A 19250-nucleotide genomic window follows, 5' to 3' on the forward strand; every position below is an offset into this window, starting at 1 on the left:
TCAATTTATACTCACACACACACACACACACACACACACACACACACACACCTGTGAAAGCATCACCACAGTTCAGATAATGAACATACCTGTCATTTCCAAAAGACTCTCCACGCTTTTTGCAATAATACCTTCCTCCTGCCCTTCCTACTGCTGCCCGCATCCACTCATTTGCTTTCTGTCACACAGACTAGTTTGCATTTTCTAGAATCTTTTGGCATCATATAGAATGCTATTTCTATTTGCTTTGAGAAGTAGATGTAAAGAATCCTCTTCTTTGGTACATACTTTAATTGGCTATAAGCTAGGCTATTTTAATAAAGGGGTGGTTCTGTGGCATTTGACTTCAACTTAGGTTAGCAAACTGGAAACGGAAGTTAGGTCCCTGCACCATAAAATCATTAACTTTTCACGAGATGAGGGCTTTTCTGGAATGGTCACTCTGAATATATGTGAACCTTCAAATCTCCGCTCAGTACAGGTGTAGTAAGACTGACCCGATGTGATAGTGTGTATTGTGTACAATACAGAGACCTAAGCCCTGTCCTGTTGGCTCTCTGGAAGCACCCCAAGGTGACAGGCTTGAGAACGGAAGAGCAGAGCGGAATCGGCCAACAACACGATGAGGCAGTTTGCTTACTGTTTGTGTGTATTTTCTTGTATCAGGGGTACCTCCCACTTGGAGCCTGGGCGTTCCTGTTGTGTCACCTTTTTGTCCAGCTGATAATGATCTCTCACCTGCCCAGTTGCAAGAACTCTAAGATGACCTCCTTGCTTTGTTCTGTGCCTGTTACCCTGTGTTAGCCAGACTGAGCCTGTTAAGCCACGGGCGTCTACAGTGTCTGTCACTCCTCAGAGCCCTTCAGCGCTTCTTGTCACGGCCAAATCCTGCCACTGACCTTGTAGGCCCTGGGGGGCTGCCTTCCCGGTGCCTGTGTGACCTCCTCTCTCCCTGCTGTCCTCCTGCCTTCCTCCTCCCGCCACACTGACCTCCCCATGGCTCTTTGAACCCGCCATGCCACACTCCTGCCTCAACACCTTTGCAGTTGTTCATCCTGCTGGCAGTGATTCTCCCTGAGGTACTTGCGTTTTCTCTGTTCGGATCCCTTCAGAGAGTCTTCTCCTTGCGTGGTCTTGCGTGGTGGGAGATGGGGCCACCCTGTCTACGGTCTTCCTCTCGCTCCGTACCCTGCTCTGGTTTTCTTTGTAGCGGCCCCAGCATCTTGACTGACTTGCCTTGTTTTCTCCTCCTCCACCTGCTTCTTCCTTCTTTCTCTTCTTCGTCTTCTTCTTTCCCCACTAAATGCTATTAAAACAGAAAATTTCTCAGTCCTGTTCACGGCTGTGTGACCATCATTTAGAAGAATTCCTGGCACTTCGTAAGTGCTTCTGTAAGGCGCGCCCCACACCAAGACCCATGGGACAGGAGGGAGTGAGCAAGGAGGCAGGGCTGGAGAGACTGGCCAGGGCATGTTCAGGAAGGAATCTGGATGAGTCCGATGTCGTCGTCTTAAGCCTGTGAGCAAGGGGAAGTCACTAGGGTTTTAAAGAAGGGTAATGGTGTCATCTGATTTCAGTGCCAGAGGGATGACTCTGGCTTAAAGGTGGAGAATAGGTGGGAGAATGGTAAGAAAAGATTCTGAGCTGAAATGAGAGTAAGCGAAGTAGGAGTGAAGTTAGGCGGGCGAAGAGGGTGTTTCAGGAAAGAGAAAGCCAGTAGGGCTGAGGTAGCTGACGGTCCATGAAAAAGTTCTGAAAAGAGCCTGCTGGATCGAGTGGCGTGAAAGTCACCAGAAACTCAACAGGAGCTGTTTTATATGTTTATTTACTTGACTTCAAGCGAGGGAGTTGGAAGAAAGCATCCTGGAGCGCGCTGAGCCTCTAGCAGGCGGTGAGGAAGCTGGGACCAGCATTGTGAATCGAGAATAGGTGTGAAAAGGAGCGGAGGGGCCGAGGCCGCAGGGAGCCCCGTTTGGAAGATGGGGACGGTGAGGTTATTGTGGTGGAAATGGAAAGGACCCCGTGGACAGGACTTGGAAAATTTGACAGTATGGGGTAGATAGCAAGGTGATGACCCTGGAGGAGGCAGGATGGGCATGGGATCCTGGGCCCACGTGGAAGGGGTGGAGGAGCCTGTCCCGTTGTAACCGCTGGGTGCAGCAGATGGCTGCAGGGGTAGGAACGCCGGGAGCTGCCTTCTCACTCACGACTTCCGTGATCTCTGTGGCAGAGGAAAGTCGGTGCAGTGGCCAGAGGATCACAGCTGTGAAGTGGCCCTTTCTGAGAGGGAGTCGGTCGGAGAACCGGATGCTGCAGAGTGAGAACGAAGCTCCCTGGGCTTGCTGATCCCACGTCATCCATGGGCTCTGTGTCGTGGGGTCACCCCTCTCAGAGCCCCGCTGCCTGAGCGCAGGCCTGGGGAAGCAAGCCGCCGGCTCCCTCGGGGGTTGGTTTCCCCAGAGAAGGGAAAAGGACATGCGGGAAGGGTTTTGGCCTTTGGCAGGAGGGATTCAACGACAGACCAGGGGATCTAAGTGGCTGGGGGAGGGTAGGCGATAGAGTACAGAAAGGGTGTGGTAGACGGTCTGAACAAGTGAGCTGGAAGGGAAGAAAATCACGTTTGGACGTGAAATTGGGTGCTGAATTTTTGTGATTTTCGATAGTGATTTTCAAGCTGCAGCAGCCTGGGATGATAATGTCTAGCCTCTGACCTGTGTGGGATTCTGTGTGGGAGCAAGGATACGGTGTTAATGGGTCATGATTCTCATCATGCGTATAAAAAGCATCTGGACCAATAAGGTACCAGTTCTAAAATTTGGATGGTCTTAAATATTTTCTCCAAACAGAACCTAAAGAGATTCATTGCCTTAAAGGGATTAATTGCCACCCCCCCCCCCCAATCTTTCTGTGTGGTACCTAATTTATAATTAGATTTTATTTGAGAAATTACAGTGGTGTTTCTGTGGTTGTTACCCTAACTTGGTTCTTCTGTGAGAGAATCCTTGCCGATATCATTAAAATCAGCGAACCCACCAGTCACACTTGCTAATTTTTATTTAGCACATTGTCTTACCGGGCAACATACTGCCTTTTACTTGTGCTTGTGGGTTTTCCTGAGATCCTCCTCAGAGCTGTGAGTTCTGTGCTTTCAAATCCTTTCGAATAATGGAATACCTTTCAGGTAGGAATATCTGTATTCTCACCTACGATTGTCAATAGAGTAGTTTCTCTGCCAAGTGGATCGTATTGTCATTTCTTAGTTTTCTTTTTTTTTCTTCTTCCTGCCTGGCTTCTGATGGAGGGGTCTGATGAACATCATATAGAACATGAGGAGAAAGGAGAAACACCTTGTGTGTACAACGTAGTAAAAGACCCCCTCACTGGGTCAGAATTGCCGGGTAGTGATACTTTTCAATAGGATATTAAGAAGCTTCAGAGAGTTTGTATGTTTGAAACGGTCTTTTTCTCGAACGGGTTAATCTCTTTTGTGCTGTTAGCTTCACTGCTTTTCCTTCCACTTTTTTTTAGGAAGAAAAAAAAAAGAACCCTAGAGAATGCTGGGCCGTTCCCTTGGCTTCGTACACAGTGCTAATGAGGTGCCTTCGGGAAGGGGTAAGGCTCCTTTGTGGTCCTCTGTAGACACCCGCATGGTAATAACCCTTCAGGCGCTGTGTGAGGAGTGTAGCCTGCGGCCGTGCGGGGAGCTTGTCAACCGAGTATCGCTCCTGAATTTAAATAATCCCGACAAGCCGCTGTGAGCAAGTGACCTGTGGTGGCTGGCGCAAGTGCAAAAATGAACCAGCTCTCTCATTCACTTTCTGAAGCGTCTCGCCTTTTTAAAATACGATAGCAAACACAAGCAGCGTAAGTAGCTTTTTTATAACCTGTCCTCAATACTCCCCTGCTCTTAAACTCCTTGACACACCAGTTTAGCAAGCAGGGTGTATGCAGAGACCTCGCTGGGGGCCTCACAAGCCCCGTGATTATCTTGTCGGCTTGCCATCGTGCAGTTCAGAAACAGGAACCTTCCGCCAGTATCCATTGATTTTAATATTAAGTGGTATTTATCATGTGATTCTTTTTTTCAATTTATTCACGGTCCTTCTCATGCCATCGGTAGTGGCTGCAAACCAGCCAGCTGGCCAACTAACCGACTGGCATAGGGAGCTCCTGTGTGTGACTTTGTAAAGAATCGAGTAGCTGACCTAAAAGGGTCACGTTTTCTGTTTGCTTTAAACCATTTGACATTGTTTCACCCAAGGCAGAGCCATAGGCTAAAAACATTCCTTAAGGAATGAAAAAAATATGTCCCAATAAACATGTTCCTTTTGAGTTCATTACTTCCTGCGTCATCGAATGGTAAGGGATGATGTTCCAGGTGCAGGAGCGCTCTGCACGGTCTTGCCCTAGTGATCCAGAAAGGAAGTTTGAAAACTTCCTAGCCCGTAGCGTTGGAGATGTCAGCTGTCATTATGGGGTATGAATAAAGCCAGTAAATTGTGCTTTACCAAAGATATGAGAATTAAGTCACGTTTCTCTGTAGTCAAAAGATGTGTTTCAGTTTATCACTCAAGACCTTGGGGCGCCTGGGTGGCGCAGTCGGTTAAGCGTCCGACTTCAGCCAGGTCACGATCTCGCGGTCCGCAAGTTCGAGCCCTGCGTCGGGCTCTGGGCTGATGGCTCAGAGCCTGGAGCCTGTTTCCGATTCTGTGTCTCCCTCTCTCTCTGCCCCTCCCCCGTTCATGCTCTGTCTCTCTCTGTCCCAAAAATAAATAAACGTTGAAAAAAAAAATTTGAAAAAAAAAAAGACCTCAAGCTAGGCACACTTGGGGACACACAGATGAAGAAGATGAATACTCTTCACGCACAGTGATCTTACCTATTGGGGGAGATCAGATAAAAACAAAGTGGATCATGTCAACTGTATAAATGTGGAAGCACAGAACTATGGGAACGCAAAGGAGAGAGGGAGTCTTCTAGGAACTTTTTTCACAGCATAAAGAAATTTTGCAAACTTTGTATCTTAATTTTTAAAACGAAGATTGTTAGGGAAAAATCCGTCATTTGACGGCCAACAGGACTGATTAGGGAATTTCAGTCCCTGCCTGACGACTTCCCTTCCAGATTCTTGTTCCCACCCTACTTGCCTCAGGTGCCAAATTACTGTTGGGAAAATAAGTAAAGTTCTGCACCATAAGATGGCCTATGGGACTAAAACAAGCTCTAATTCCCAGCTCAGAGACTCATCTTCTGGGTTCTTCCTGCCCTGTTTGCAGCGTGCCCGAAAGCCGTCAGGAATGTGGAAGATGACGCTATAAATTACCCTTCCCACCTGCATTCGGCACTCAGATCTCTGGAGAATGCTCTCCTCTGAGCCCACCCGTGTAAAATAGATCTTCCTTCCTTCCAAGATCTCTGAGTGCCTCTTGGTTCTTCTGCTGGGTGATCCAGACCAGTTTCCATAATAAGATTAATGGGCAGTAAAAGGTTACTAATTCTAGTTCATGAGGTTGTATCCTTAATCGAATATTTTCTCCCACACCCTTCCGTGTTTTTCATTGTATGTGTAAGATGAAGAATAATGCCTGATATCCGTGTGTGTTATTAAACAATTATTTTTAATCATTATGATACTTCGTATTTTAGTAGCAAATGTGCCTTTTATTGTCTTGGTATGTATGACAGGTCTTGTGTATTTTCCATAAAGAGGGAGGGAAGTCCAGGCCTCTCTACAAAAATTTTATTGTACGTTAGAAAAGCAGTTAAATATGTGCTTGGACAGCACATGCAGGTGTCTCTCACTTTTCAAAAGTACATGTTATGCCCGACTTAACTTTTACAAAAGACCCACATTAGTACTTGTTTTCTCTCATTGAAAGAAATACGAAGAGGGTTTCTGCTCCCACGAAAAAAGGCAAAAAGCAAAACAGCATTCAGGGTTTGTTTTGCAGCCAGTTGTTACACAGGCAGGCCTCTGCCTGTCCTGAGAAGCAGGGAGAGTGGCCCGCCAAGGTCCTTCCTTCCCCAGAAACTATGTTCGGCATCTCAGCATCAAGCCACTGAGCCCACCGTGCCTTCGAGCATCTGTGCCTTGTGTTGATGTATTTTCTGCATCCATTAACAAGATGGGTCCTAAGGTATCAGAGAAGCCTGAGAGAGGTTGTTTTTGGGGTCTGGGAATACTCAAAACCTTTTCTGTTTAAATTATGGTGATAGCTCTTGGTTTTATACCATTTGGGCTTCCTAAAGGTTTCATAGGAACAGGGTACTTTGGGATAGTGGGAGAAACCTAAACTTGAACATTGTCTCTGTAACACAGATAGATTAGGGGGTGATTATCCCCCCTAAAAAAAGATTTGTTTACAAAAATAACTGAATTGTAGCAGTTCTTTAGCATGTATCTAATGTATTTAGGATGTAGTTGAAGGTGAATAATTTTTAAGCCTCTTATTTTCAACAATTAATTTTTTCCATGTAGAAAAACTTTCCCCAGCACCTACTGATATTTCCTGATGTAGGGGTGTGTGTGTGTGTGAAACATATATCATAAACAAAAGAGTATGTGAAATTTATGTGTATGGTTAAAAGCACACTGATACACCCACTCTCTTTATTTTTATTTTTATTTATTTAATTTAATTTTTTATTTTTTTCAATTTACATCCAAATTAGTTAGCATATAGTGCAACAATGATTTCAGGAGTAGATTCCTTAGTGCCCCTTACGCATTTAGCACATCCCCCCTCCCACAACCCCTCTAGTAACCCTCTCTTTGTTCTCCATATTTGAGAGTCTCTTATGTTCCCCATCCCTGTTTTTATATTATTTTTGCTTCCCTTCCCTTGTGTTCATCTGTTCTGTCTTAAAGTCCTCATATGAGTGAAGTCATGTGATACTTGATTTTCTCCAATTTCACTTAGCATAATACCCTCCAGTTCCATCCACGTAGTTGCAAATGGCAAGATTTCATTCTTTTTGATTGCCGAGTAATACTCCATTGTGTATGTGTGTGTGTGTGTGTGTGTATACACACACACATATATACACACCCCACATCTTCTTTATCCCTTCGTCCATCGATGGACATTTGGGCTCTTGCCATACTTTGGCTATCGTTGATAGTGCTGCTATAAACATGGGGGTGCATGTGTCCCTTCGAAACAGCATAGCTGTATCCCATGGATAAATGCCTAATAGTGCAATTGCTGGGTCATAGGTTAGTTTTATTTTTAGTTTTTTGAGGAACCTCCATACTGTTTTCCAGAGTGGCTGCACCAGCTTGCATTCCCAACACCCACTCTCTTTAAAAAAAAAACCAAAAAAACCAAAAAAAACTGGTAATATATTTCTTCTCTGTCCCTGGATTGCAGCTTGCTCTTTTCTTCCAAGGAGTAGCCACTATTCTTACTTTATGATAAACATTCCCAAGTATTTCTTTATCACGTTTCCATCTTTGATTGGTTCTTAAGGCTGAACTTTATATAAATAAATGGCACCGAATCCTGTGGAGACTTTATTTTGCTCAAAATTAGGTTGAAGTTGATACATGCCAATTGTGTAAACTATAGTTCATTTATACTACTGCATTGTACGTTGTTGGAATGTGCCTCAATACACTCATACACACGTTGTATCAGTTTGTATTCCCACCAGTAGGGTATAGGAGTACCCTTGAACTCATGTCTTGAACATTTGATCTAGTCAGACTTTAAATTTTTGTCAATCTTCTGGGCATTAAATGTTTTCTCATAATAGCTTTAATATGCATTTTTGTGATTACTAATATGGTCACCATCCTTTTTTATTTATCTTGTTTTGTTGGGGGGGGGATTTCTGTTGCTTTGTAGGAATTCTCTACACTGCCTCCCTTACCACAAGCCTGTTGTTATAAAATGTTTGAAATAACTAGAAAAGGAAAGAAGACTAATAATGACCTTTATTTCCATCACTTAGTGTCAACGGTTTTTAACATTTTGCTCTCCTTGCTTTGTTGTAATATAGGTGTGTATGTATATATTCATATGTACATGCATTTATTCATTTATATTCATTTGTTTTCTGAACTGTTTGAAAAAAAAACGCAGATGCCGTTGGCACTTCATCCATTGGAATGTTTGTGTATTCTGGATACTAATCTTTGGTTTATATGTGTTACTAGATCCTTTCTGATGGTGGTTGGACTTTTCATTTTCTTAACCAACTGAGCCACCCAGGTGCCCCAAGGGCTTTTCATTTTCTTACAATATCTGATGATAAGCAGAAGTTCCTCATTTTAATGTAGCTAAATTTATCAATTTTTTCTGTTATGATTGGCTTTTTGTGTCTCATATGCTTCTCTACTTCACCATCATTAGATGGTCTATTCCATTTTCTTCTAAAAGCTTTAGTTTGGGGCGCCTGGGTGGCTCAGTCGGCTAAGCGTCCGACTTTGGCTCAGGTCATGATCTTGCGGTTCGTGAGTTCGAGCCCCATGTCGGGCTCTGTGCTGACAGCTCAGAGCCTGGAGCCTGTTTCAGATTCTGTGTCTCCCTCTCCCTCTCTGACCCTCCCCTGTTCATGCTCTGTCTCTCTGTCTCAAAAATAAATAAACGTTAAAAAAAAATTAAAAATAAATGAAAGTTTTATTTTTCCTTTATTTAGAACTTTATTTGTAATTGTTCTGTGTGTGCGCTGCTGTGTATGGGTAGTTTTATCTTTTTAAAAATGTTTTTATTTTTGAAAGAGTGCGTGGGCAGGGGAGGGGCAGAGAGAAGGAGAGAGAGAATCTCAAGCAGGCTTCGCACTGTCAGCACAGAGCCTGACACAGGGCTTGCACTCATAAACCACGAGATCAAGGTCTGAGCTGAAATCAGGAGTGGGATGCTTAACCACCTGAGTCGCTCAGGCACCCCTGGGTAGTTTTATCTTAAAAATATATATATATGGGTAATGAGTTCTCCCAGGATTTTTTAATGAGACAGTCACCCTCTTCCCACTGCTCTGCAGTGTCCCCTTGTTACATCAGTGTCTTTTCCTGGGCTCTGTTTGGTTCTGTTGGTCTATTATCTGTCTCTGTGTCATACTATCTAAATTAATACTTCCTATTATTTAATACTAAGGATATGGGGAGTTTTCCCCTACTAACATTTTTTTCAAGAGTTTCTCAGTTAATTTTGTTCCTTTCACTTGCATGTAGTTTTTAGATTCACCTTTTCATGTTCGCCTGTTTGGATGTTAAGAACACATCTGCAAATAAATTTGAGAAAAATCGGTTGATATTAGTAGAAAATGGAATGCATACTCAATGAGAAGACCAATAATAGGAGAATGACACATTTGATTAAAAAAAAAACTGAAGATAACTGATTGAAGTTCCTTTGAATTTTTGATGGGATTCAGCCGATGCATTTAATTTATTGCTTAAGCTACCTCTCAGATGTAGGTCGCATTCTTTACAGGTAACATTTATGAAACATCTATTATGCACCGCTAGGTGCAGAAAGGTAAAGATAAATTAAGATGCTGCCCTGCCTTCAGTTTTTAGGAAAGAAATTTTTTTTAATCCTTAGTTCTGTATACCAGCCTTTTATTGTTGTTTTGGTAACTTCATTTGCTTTGGTTTCTTTCTTGTGTACTCAGTAAGACATTTCAGGCTATTAACTTTTCGTTCCATGCTAGCTGTATCTCACTAGTTTTGACATGTAGTGTTTCCATTATTGCTATTTTATTGATAGTCCCTAGTTCTAGCTTTAAATTTGTCCTTGATCCAGGGTTGTTTATGAGGTGGTTAAAACTTTTTCATGTGGGTGGGATTTTATTGCCTTTTTTTTTTTATTTGTTAAAGTAACAAAGTTGCATTACCTTATTGTCAAGAAAGTGGTTTGTCCTGTTTCTCTTTGGATTAAAAAAATTGTGGTAAAACACACGGTAACATAAAACTAAACCACTTTGACCACTAAGTATATATAGTTCTGTGGTATTGAGTACGTTCACATTGTTGTGCTGTTTCTGTTGTTTTAAATATATTGAGATGTTCTTTTGCCTCAATTACTGATTTTTTTTTTCCACATCAAAACTTTGTAATGGATCTTGTTGAATATGGGCCAAATTGATTCAATTTTTAGCCCTTTTCTTTAATTTCTGCATTGGGAAGAAAGCAGTATAGAAATTTTACTTCATTTTTTAAAGAAATTTTACTTCATCTTAATTTGATATGTAGACTTCTTTTTAGACGCCAACTGCAGTTTTCAGTTATAAACTTTTTGTTCACAATGCATAGAAAATTAGCTTTGCCTGGGATATTTATAGGTGTTAAAAGAATAAAGCATTTTCTAGTCAAATACTTAGAGACACCAGATTAAACAAGGTTGAGCAGTTTGATTTGTTGTTAGTACTTTTCAGAGCTTGTAATTATGAACTACTTGGGAGAATATACAGCATTTTCAAAGTAATTTGCCCACAGACCTACCCTATCCTATGGCATGTTGTGTGTGATGCACTGTGGGAGAGGAAGCTGTGGGCTTACACTGAGAGTGTCAGGAGTTTAAGATCATTTTCAGTAGGTTTTCTCTTTTTAAAGTTCTCTAAGATATTATGATGGTGTTTTCCAAACAGCCTACTTTCTGAACACGATTTCTGTAACTTTAACAATGGTGATAGAGATACGAGTCAGATGTTTTTGTCCTTGTGACAGATGTCAGTGCTTAGAGGGAGAGAAGAGAAGTAATCAGAGAGTAAGAGACATATGGTGGGTCACACAAGCAGTTCGGAAGATCTTATGTGACTGCTGAAAAAGGAGTGTGGCAGTGTGGAAGAAAAGGTATCTATGAGGATACTGAATCTGTTTCAGAGTTGGGGTTGGCATTTCAAAGACCTTCAGCTGAGAGTCAGAGGATGTGGATTTCAATCCTACACATGCTACTCTTCAGTGGTTTGGTGTTGGCCAAGGTCTAGGTGACCCACCTGGTGGTGTTTCCTGTATAGGAGGGTACTTGTGCTTCATGACCTTCCATGAGCTTCTGACTTGGGCCCCCTCTGAGTCTGACAACTTTCCCTTCCATTGCTTTGACCTTAATGTTGTATACAGTACTAAGGAGCAGTTGGTCATTGCTGTATTGATCTCAGGAATATTTGGCAATGAGCTTACGTGATGTATGTTTATATGTGCGTGGGATAAGGACGGTGAGAAAGCTGACCTTTCTTTGAAGTGTTTATTTTTATATTAAAAAATTTTTTGTTAACGATTACTCATTTTTGAGAGAGCGCGAGCAGGGGAGGGGCAGAGAGAGAGGGAGACACAGGATCCGAAGCAGGGTCCGGGCTCTGAGCCGTCAGCACAGAGCCTGATGCGGGGCTCGAACCCACAAACCATGAGATCACGACCTGAGCCCAAGTCGGACACTTAACCGACTGAGCCACCCAGGTACCCCTGAAGTGTTTATTTTTATCTGGGTAGGTAGTAGCCTATTATTCTACAATGACAAGCCAGAAGCAGCTCCTAGGGAATTTCCCCATATTTACGGGAGAAGATTATTTGTATGTTTGTATCTAATCAACCACATCTGTTTTGATAACCTGCATAATAGTCGGTGTGTGATTATAGGTGCTGAACTCACAATGCATAAGTTGTAGTTAAAAATATGAGGTCCAGGGGCGCCTGGGTGGCGCAGTCGGTTGAGCGTCCGACTTCAGCCAGGTCACGATCTCGCGGTCCGTGAGTTCGAGCCCCGCGTCGGGCTCTGGGCTGATGGCTCAGAGCCTGGAGCCTGTTTCCGATTCTGTGTCTCCCTCTCTCTCTGCCCCTCCCCCGTTCATGCCCTGTCTCTCTCTGTCCCAAAAATAAATGTTGAAAAAAAAAATTAAAAAAAAAAAAATATGAGGTCCAGGGGCACCTGGGTGGCTCAGTCAGTTGAGCGTCCGACTTCAGCCAGGTCACGATCTCGCGGTCCGTGAGTTCGAGCCCCGCGTCGGGCTCTGGGCTGATGGCTCAGAGCCTGGAGCCTGCTTCCGATTCTGTGTCTCCCTCTCTCTCTGCCCCTCCGCCGTTCATGCTCTGTCTCTCTCTGTCTCAAAAATAAATAAATGTTAAAAAAAAAAAATAAAAAAAAATATGAGGTCCAAAAAACATATAAACCATTGGCTTCATTTTTTTCTGAATAACAGCTTATTAGATAATTTTGAAGTAACACTTATTTTAAGAGGACATTTAATTTGCATTTTGAAATTAGAGTTCTCTTTTTTTAAAAATGAAAACTAGTGTTAAAGTTGCTTTTGTGTTTAATTAGAAAAGACCAGGCTCAAATTAGAAGTACTAGAGATGTTAGACATTAAATGTCTTATCTTTGAAATGTTTTAGGCCTAAAACACAGGGAAAAATTAGTTTAAAATTCTTGGCTTTTGATACAAGTGAAAATGTAGAGTTAGATTTTCTGATTTTGTTCCTGTCACAGTTTAATGTTCTGATAAAGAAATGTGTGTGCCTCCGCCTGGGTGGCGCAGTCGGTTAAGCGTCCGACTTCAGCCAGGTCACGATCTCGCGGTCTGTGAGTTCGAGCCCCGCGTCGGGCTCTGGGCTGATGGCTCAGAGCCTGGAGCCTGTTTCCGATTCTGTGTCTCCTTCTCTCTCTGCCCCTCCCCCACTCATGCTCTGTCTCTCTCTGTCCCAAAAATAAATAAACGTTGAAAAAAAAAATTAAAAAAAGAAATGTGTGTGCCTCAGCATCAGGTTCTTTGTGGGTCCTCACCACTCTGTTGGTGTTTCTGCAGCGAGAGGTGGCAACACGTATGTGGACTGTGAATGATCCAGTGTTTTCTTTATTAAACTAGCCATAATTTTTCTTTCTGGCTGGGTACAGTGTACTTTATTGATGGTATGTGACAAGGAAGGGCTCCTGAGCCTCCCCCCTTCTTCAGGGGACCTGGGATGGAAACTGTGTAGCAGTTAAGAGATTCACAGTATATTGGGGGTTGAGTTGGGGCATGGGCATCCAGCACCTGAGGGCATCTCTCTGCCTCTTGCTCTTGCTGAGGCTGGTGGCTCAGGGGGCTCTTACTCTTTGGAGGCCATGTGGACCATAATGTCCGCCACCTGGTTACTGTAGCCAAATTTATTGCCAGGAAATGAGCTTGACCGCTTTACCAATGAGCAATGCCAGCCTTAGTATCGAAGGTGGAAGAGTGGGTGTCACTGTTCAAGTTGCAAGAGATAGCCCAGTCCTCAGGGTAGCCCGGGATGCACTGGAGGGGGCCTTTCCGTGCCTGCTTTGCCACCTTCTTGATGTCATCCTGTTGGCAGCTTTCTCCAGGCGTCAGGTCAGATCCGTGACTGACGGGTTGGAGGTGGGGACATGGAAGGCCATGCCAGTGAGCTTTCCGTTCAGCTCAGGGACGACCTTGCCTGTAGCCGCGGTGGTGCCAGTAGCAGCAGGGATGACGTTACGGGAAGCCTCTGGGCTGTCGTGCCACAGCTTCCCAGAGGGACCGTCCCCAGTCTTGTGGGTGGCAGTGATGGCACGGAGTCACGAATCGTGATTCTCTCCACGGTGCTGGGATCGTCATGGATGGTCTTGGCCAGAGGGGCCAAGTAGTTGGGGCAGCAGGAAGCGTTGCTGACAGTCTTCTCGTTGTTCCTGCCCATCACAACCACGGGGCATCAGCAAAAGGGGGAGAGATGATGATCCTCTGGGTCCCAGCTTTCTCCATAGTGGAAAAGACCCCGGTGGACTCTGCAGCATGCTCAGCACCAGCATCGCCCCGTTTGATGCTGACGGGAGAGAGGCTTTCCGTTGACGACAAGGTTTCAGTTTTCAGCCTTGATTGTGCCGTTGAATTTGCTGTGGGTGGAATCATCCTGGAACATGTAGATTATGTAGTTGGGGTCAACGAAGGGGTCATTGATGCTGACGATACACATTTTGCCAGAGTTAAAAGCAGCCCTGGTTACCAGGTGCCCGATACAGCCGAATTCATTCACTCTGACCTTCACCATCGTGTCTCGGGGACGTGACTGGCACCGCACCAGAAGTCGTGGTTGTCTGCCGAATGGGGAGGACCAGAGAGCCACCATCCGTAATGTTTTGAACCCTATTCAGTAGGAGGCAAAAGGGCTTATTAAGGATGGAGTTACCTGATGTGTCTTGAAGTGAACCGTTGAGAATGGCATGAGGAAGGGACCCTTAGCACCAAGTGAGATAGATCAGCTTCCAGAGAGGTGGTGTAAGGTAAGAAGCACACAGCATTGCATTTTACATGCAAGGGTGAGGTTGCATATCCTCTCCTCCTGTGGCAGGTGACTTCACAGAGGAGGTTTCAGAGTTTGGCTCTGCTGCATTCAGTATGTAAAAACTGGTGAAACGTCAATGATAATACCTTTCAAGGATTTTTATATTGGTTGGATTTCTGTTTAAATTTTCACATTCTTTTGACTTATTTTTATCCCCTTACATGCTTTGTACTCTTAATAATCCTATAGCTCTTTTGTTTCTTTCTCATTTCATACCTATCCTTATGGTTTTTCTATTTATCTTTTTATTATCATTTTTAACTTATGGTATCATGTTTAGAGGAAACGGTGTATGTATGATTTCAGTCATTTAGAATTTGTTGAGACTTCTTTCATGACTCAGTATGTGTGTATATTCAGGGAAAAAATGGTGAATTCTGCCATTGTTGGATAAAGTTTTTTTCTGCCCAGTAGGTCAGGCTTATTAATCTGATTGATAGGGATAGAAGTCTTCTGTATCTATGCTGATTGCTTTTTCTCTATTTTATCAGCTACTGAGACATGTTTTTAAACACTTTGCTTGGTAGGGTTGCAATTTTGTTGTATTTTGCTTTTATGTATTTTGAATATTGGTAATTAGATACATAAAAATTTAGATTATATTTCCCTTGGTTTACTGACATTTTTATCATTATGTTGTTACCTTAAAAAATCAACAGTAATGCTTTTTGTCCAAAGCTTATGCTCTTTGATATTAATTTGCTTATACCATCCTTTGTTGGATTAGATATGACTGATATTTCTTTTTTCATTCTCTTAATTTTAGCCTTTCTAGTTGAATAAATTAAAAAAAATTTTTAATGTTTTTATTTACTTTTGAAAGAGAGAGACATAACACAAGTGGGAGAGGGGCAGAGGGAGGGAGACACAGAATTTGAAGCAGGTTCCAGGCTCTGAGCTGTCACCACAGAACCTGATGCGGAGCTCGAACTCACAAACCATGAGGTCATGACCTGAGCTGAAGACGGATGCTTAACCGACTGAGCCACCCAGGTGTCCCCAAATGAATTTATTTTTGATGTGTCTCTTCGTACAGTGTTTAACGAAATTTCTGCTTTATAGTTTTTCTTTAGTATTTAGTCCATTTATGTTTATTGTAGTTGTTGGTATAGTTGTATTTATAGCTGGCATCTTATTTTCTGCTTTTGTTTATTCTGTTTTGTATTTATTTTTTCTTCATGTCCTTTTGGTTTGCTTTTTTAATGATTATTTTTATTCTTTTAATGGCTATTCTGTTGCTCTTGTTAAAATACATTTTTTTTCTGTGAATACAATTGTGGGTTGACAGTATATTTTAACAATTAAAGGTATTGTTTTAGTGTCTTCTGACTACACTTGTTGCTGTTAAGAAATTAGCTGTTAGACCAACTGTGGCTCTTTTGAAGGAGATACTCTGTAATTCAAGTGAGGGCCTACTTACACTTTTAGCTTTTGGGCTTTTTTCCCTGCAATCTCCTTTCCCTAACATACACCTGCAGCCCCCAACTCAGATCAGTGGGGAGTCGGGAAGATGGAAAAGTTACTTTTTGTTCATCTCTATTATATTTGGTTGTGGCCACTGGGAGCTCTAGCTTTACTCGGTGCTGGTTCTTCACCTAACTTCCAACTTGTGTGGGTACTCGCCCGCCCTCTCATTCCTTTTGTTCACCTTGTTAGACAAGTGCTCTCAGGGTAAACATCAGCTTAAGTGCTCTGGATATCTCTGAGGGTATCTCTCAGAGTTCTTGCCTATACAGTCACTGGCCTAACAATTTGGTCCTAGTTCACTGATGCTTTTAAAAAGGTTTGTTTATTTTCTTATTTTAAATTTAGCATGTGGATTGCTTTTGGAGGGATAGAGTTGTCCAGATATCTAGCCCACTATATTGTAAGAAATAGAAATCCTGTTTTCTTGATTTAATGAGTTACTAAAACAGTAAACCAGGGAAAATAAACTCCAGATACCTTGGAGTCTTTAGAAGAAAGATCATAGTTTTGCTAAACCAACAAATGTGAAAATAATGTCAGTATTTTTTTGAGGAGGGGAGAGGCAGAGGGACAGAGAGAGCGGAAATCTTAAGCAGGCTCCAAGCCCAGCGCAGACCCTGATGTGGGGCTTGATCTCATAACCGTGAGATCATGACCTGAGCTAAAATCAAGAGTCAGGTGTTTAATGGTCTGAGCCACCCACGCACCCCTCATGTCAATATTTTAGATGTTAATTTTGATACTCCTTTTTGAAGAAGTAGGCATGTAGACTAAAATAACATTGGCAGTGAAATTTTTTTTAAGACTGCCCACAATACATTAGATCTACTTACCATTATTAAAAATGAGTATAACTCTTCATTAATAAGCATAATCATCATAGGCTTATTTTCATAGGATCATTTCCTAATCATCATAACTTTTATCCTCATAATATGATGAAATAGGTCTTTGATTTAAGTGACGGATATTAGTTCAGTCCAGTTATCCCTTTTGAAGAGTTAATTAGGCAGAAAATAACACCAATCTTACTGCTTGTATTGCATCCCACAGGGGATTTCAGAGGGACTAGGATAGCTCGTTTCAGGTAGTAGCAAGTTGAATTGACCTGACAGCCTCAGTGAGTTTATAGAGCACTGGGATGACACATGGCTCCTTTCCAACCTGAGTGCTAAAATAGTGGTGGTTTTCAAGTAATAGGAATGAGTCCTCTAGGATTTGGCTGATGGTTGTGATGGAAAGCCCATGGTAAGGTATTTGAGAGAGTTCTTCCCCCCAGATAGCCCTTTGCTCCCCACCTCTACATCGCAGGGCAAAGGTTTCAGAACCTAATGAGAAGACACAGAGCAAGGCATAAAAGACCAAAATGTCATACATGTATGTACTGAGAGCTAGGGAGGGTGGAGGACATAGCTTGGTATCTGTGGGCAAGTAGGTTTCCTTATATTGCACTCCCACCTCAGGGAATCTTTGCACCCCTCAGGTACAGATGCGCTTTCCAAGAGGAGTACCTCTCCAGGTCAGACTTGAGATGGGGAATATGAGAAAACGACTCTGTGTGGATTGGCCTGGGTTCAAGGAAAAAGGGGCAGGAGTTGAGCTGAGTGGTTAGGCATGCTGTTTATTGTTCTCAAATTTACCAACTAGGTGAAGCATTTTCTTTTCTCTTGGGTGTAATGAATAAAGGAACAGAGAGAGGATGAAAGGGTTATATTCTAGCCACAAGGGAGGAAACATCAGGAATGGGGAGGAAGCATTGAAGAAGTTCAGGTAACTTTAAAACTGTTTTTCTAGCAGCCTTATAATTCATACTTTGTGATACTCATAATTGGAAGTGAAGCTAACATGTTAAAAATATATTACTTAAAAAATATGCTATTTTTTATGACCTAGGTTAAGTATCCGCGTATGTTATGTAATTTCCAAACTGCTTTGTGTCTTATTTTTATAGATGAAGAAGCTAAAGCACAGAGGTGAAAATGCCCAAGGGTATACAGTTGGTAGAATGGTTTGAACCTAGATCTATAACTCAGTATCTTCCTACTTTTTTTTGCATTTTCATGAAAAATACATAATTTTTTGATTGAAAAAATTTACGTATGTACTGTAACAATTTAAGCAATGTCTAAAATAGAACTATTGGACCCCACAACTCACACCTATTATACTCATTGTTAATAGGTATTGTATCTATCTCTTTCTATGCTCTTTTTTTTTTAACTTAGATATTTACATATGCATATGTTCTTGTTAAACAAACATGGGATTGTATTCTACATAGAATTTTTAATGTAATTGTCAATATTTCAGTTGACCTAGAACTTACATAAAATATTCAGGTATTCAGTATGTGCGTATTGTAAATATTTCCTCCTAGTCTAAGACACGATGAGGCAATAATGGTGTCATGAGGATAAATTTACAATTTTTGTGAGTGTTAATTTAACAATTTTTTCTTTTATGCTTAGTGCCTTTTTCCTAACAAAGCTTTGCCTACCTCAAAATAGCTAAGATACTCTTTATGGTCTTTTCTAGAAGGTTTTTGGCTTAGCTTTCCCATTTAAGTCTGTGACTCGTCTCCAATTAACTCATGAGTACAGAGTTTCGTGGGATGTTTTATGGTTCAGTGTATACTGTAACATGGTGATGTTTTGTGTGATCTTGAAAAAAAAAACATTGTATTTTACCTTTGTTGAGTATTCTGTCAGTGTCGAAGTTGGTTGATAGTGTTATTTCTGTATCCTTAACTGACTTTCTGGCTACTTGTTCTGTCAGTTACCGAGTAGAGGGTATTGAATTTCCCAGCTAAAATTGTGGATTTTTCTGTTCTCTCAGTTTTATCAGGTTTTGCTTCAGGTATTTTGAAGTTCCATTATTAAGGGGCATAAGTAATTAGGATTGTTATATTCTCTTGTTGAATGACTTTTTTTTATCTCTTGTGAAATGACCTTTATCCCTTGGAGATACTCTTTGCTCTGGAATCTTCTTTCTTTTGGAATCTACTTTTCTGATGAAAAGTGTCCCATCAACCTTATTGTTCTTCCTCTCTACATAATGTGTCTTTTTTACTCTAGCTGCTTTTAAGTATTTCTCTTTAGTACTGCTTTTTAGCAGTTTATGATGTGCCTTGGTGTGATTTTGTTGTTGTTGTTGTTGTTCCTTCCCTCTTGAGGTTCATTGAATTTCTTAAATTGACAGTTACCAGTTTTTATGAATTTAAAACTTTTCAGCCAGTATTTCAACCTTCCCCCACTCCTGTCACCTTTGGGATTTTCACTGCACGTACATTAGGTTGTTTGAAGTTGTCCTATATGGTTCACTGATGCTAAGATGCTCTGTTCCATTGTCCCCCCCATTTTCATTCTGTGTTTATTTTGGATAGTTTTTATTGCTAATTGCCATGCCTTCAAGTTCATTAATCATTGGACCTGCAGAGTCTAATCTGTTAATCCAACTAAGTGTATTTTTCATTATAAGACTAATTTCTAGCCTTTCAGGCCATTTTTGTATCTTCTATTTCACT

General features: G+C 41.9%; 1 protein-coding gene across 4 annotated transcripts in view; it reads left to right on the top strand.

The window, feature by feature from the left end:
• ULK4 (unc-51 like kinase 4) overlaps window positions 1-19250 on the top strand; it is a 583089-nt gene that overhangs the window by 98078 nt on the left and 465761 nt on the right. For 3 of the 4 annotated variants that reach the window (XM_045436431.1, XM_045436433.1, XM_045436434.1), the window contains one exon: window positions 3529-3612. The exons of the other annotated variant lie outside the window; for it this stretch is intronic. In XM_045436431.1, coding sequence (XP_045292387.1) covers window positions 3529-3612 — 84 coding nt within the window. The remainder of the gene's footprint in view (window positions 1-3528; window positions 3613-19250) is intronic. 4 annotated transcript variants of the gene reach the window in all.

This window comes from Leopardus geoffroyi, chromosome C2, assembly GCF_018350155.1.
Source record: "Leopardus geoffroyi isolate Oge1 chromosome C2, O.geoffroyi_Oge1_pat1.0, whole genome shotgun sequence".
In the NCBI taxonomy this organism is placed as follows: Eukaryota; Metazoa; Chordata; class Mammalia; order Carnivora; family Felidae; genus Leopardus; species Leopardus geoffroyi.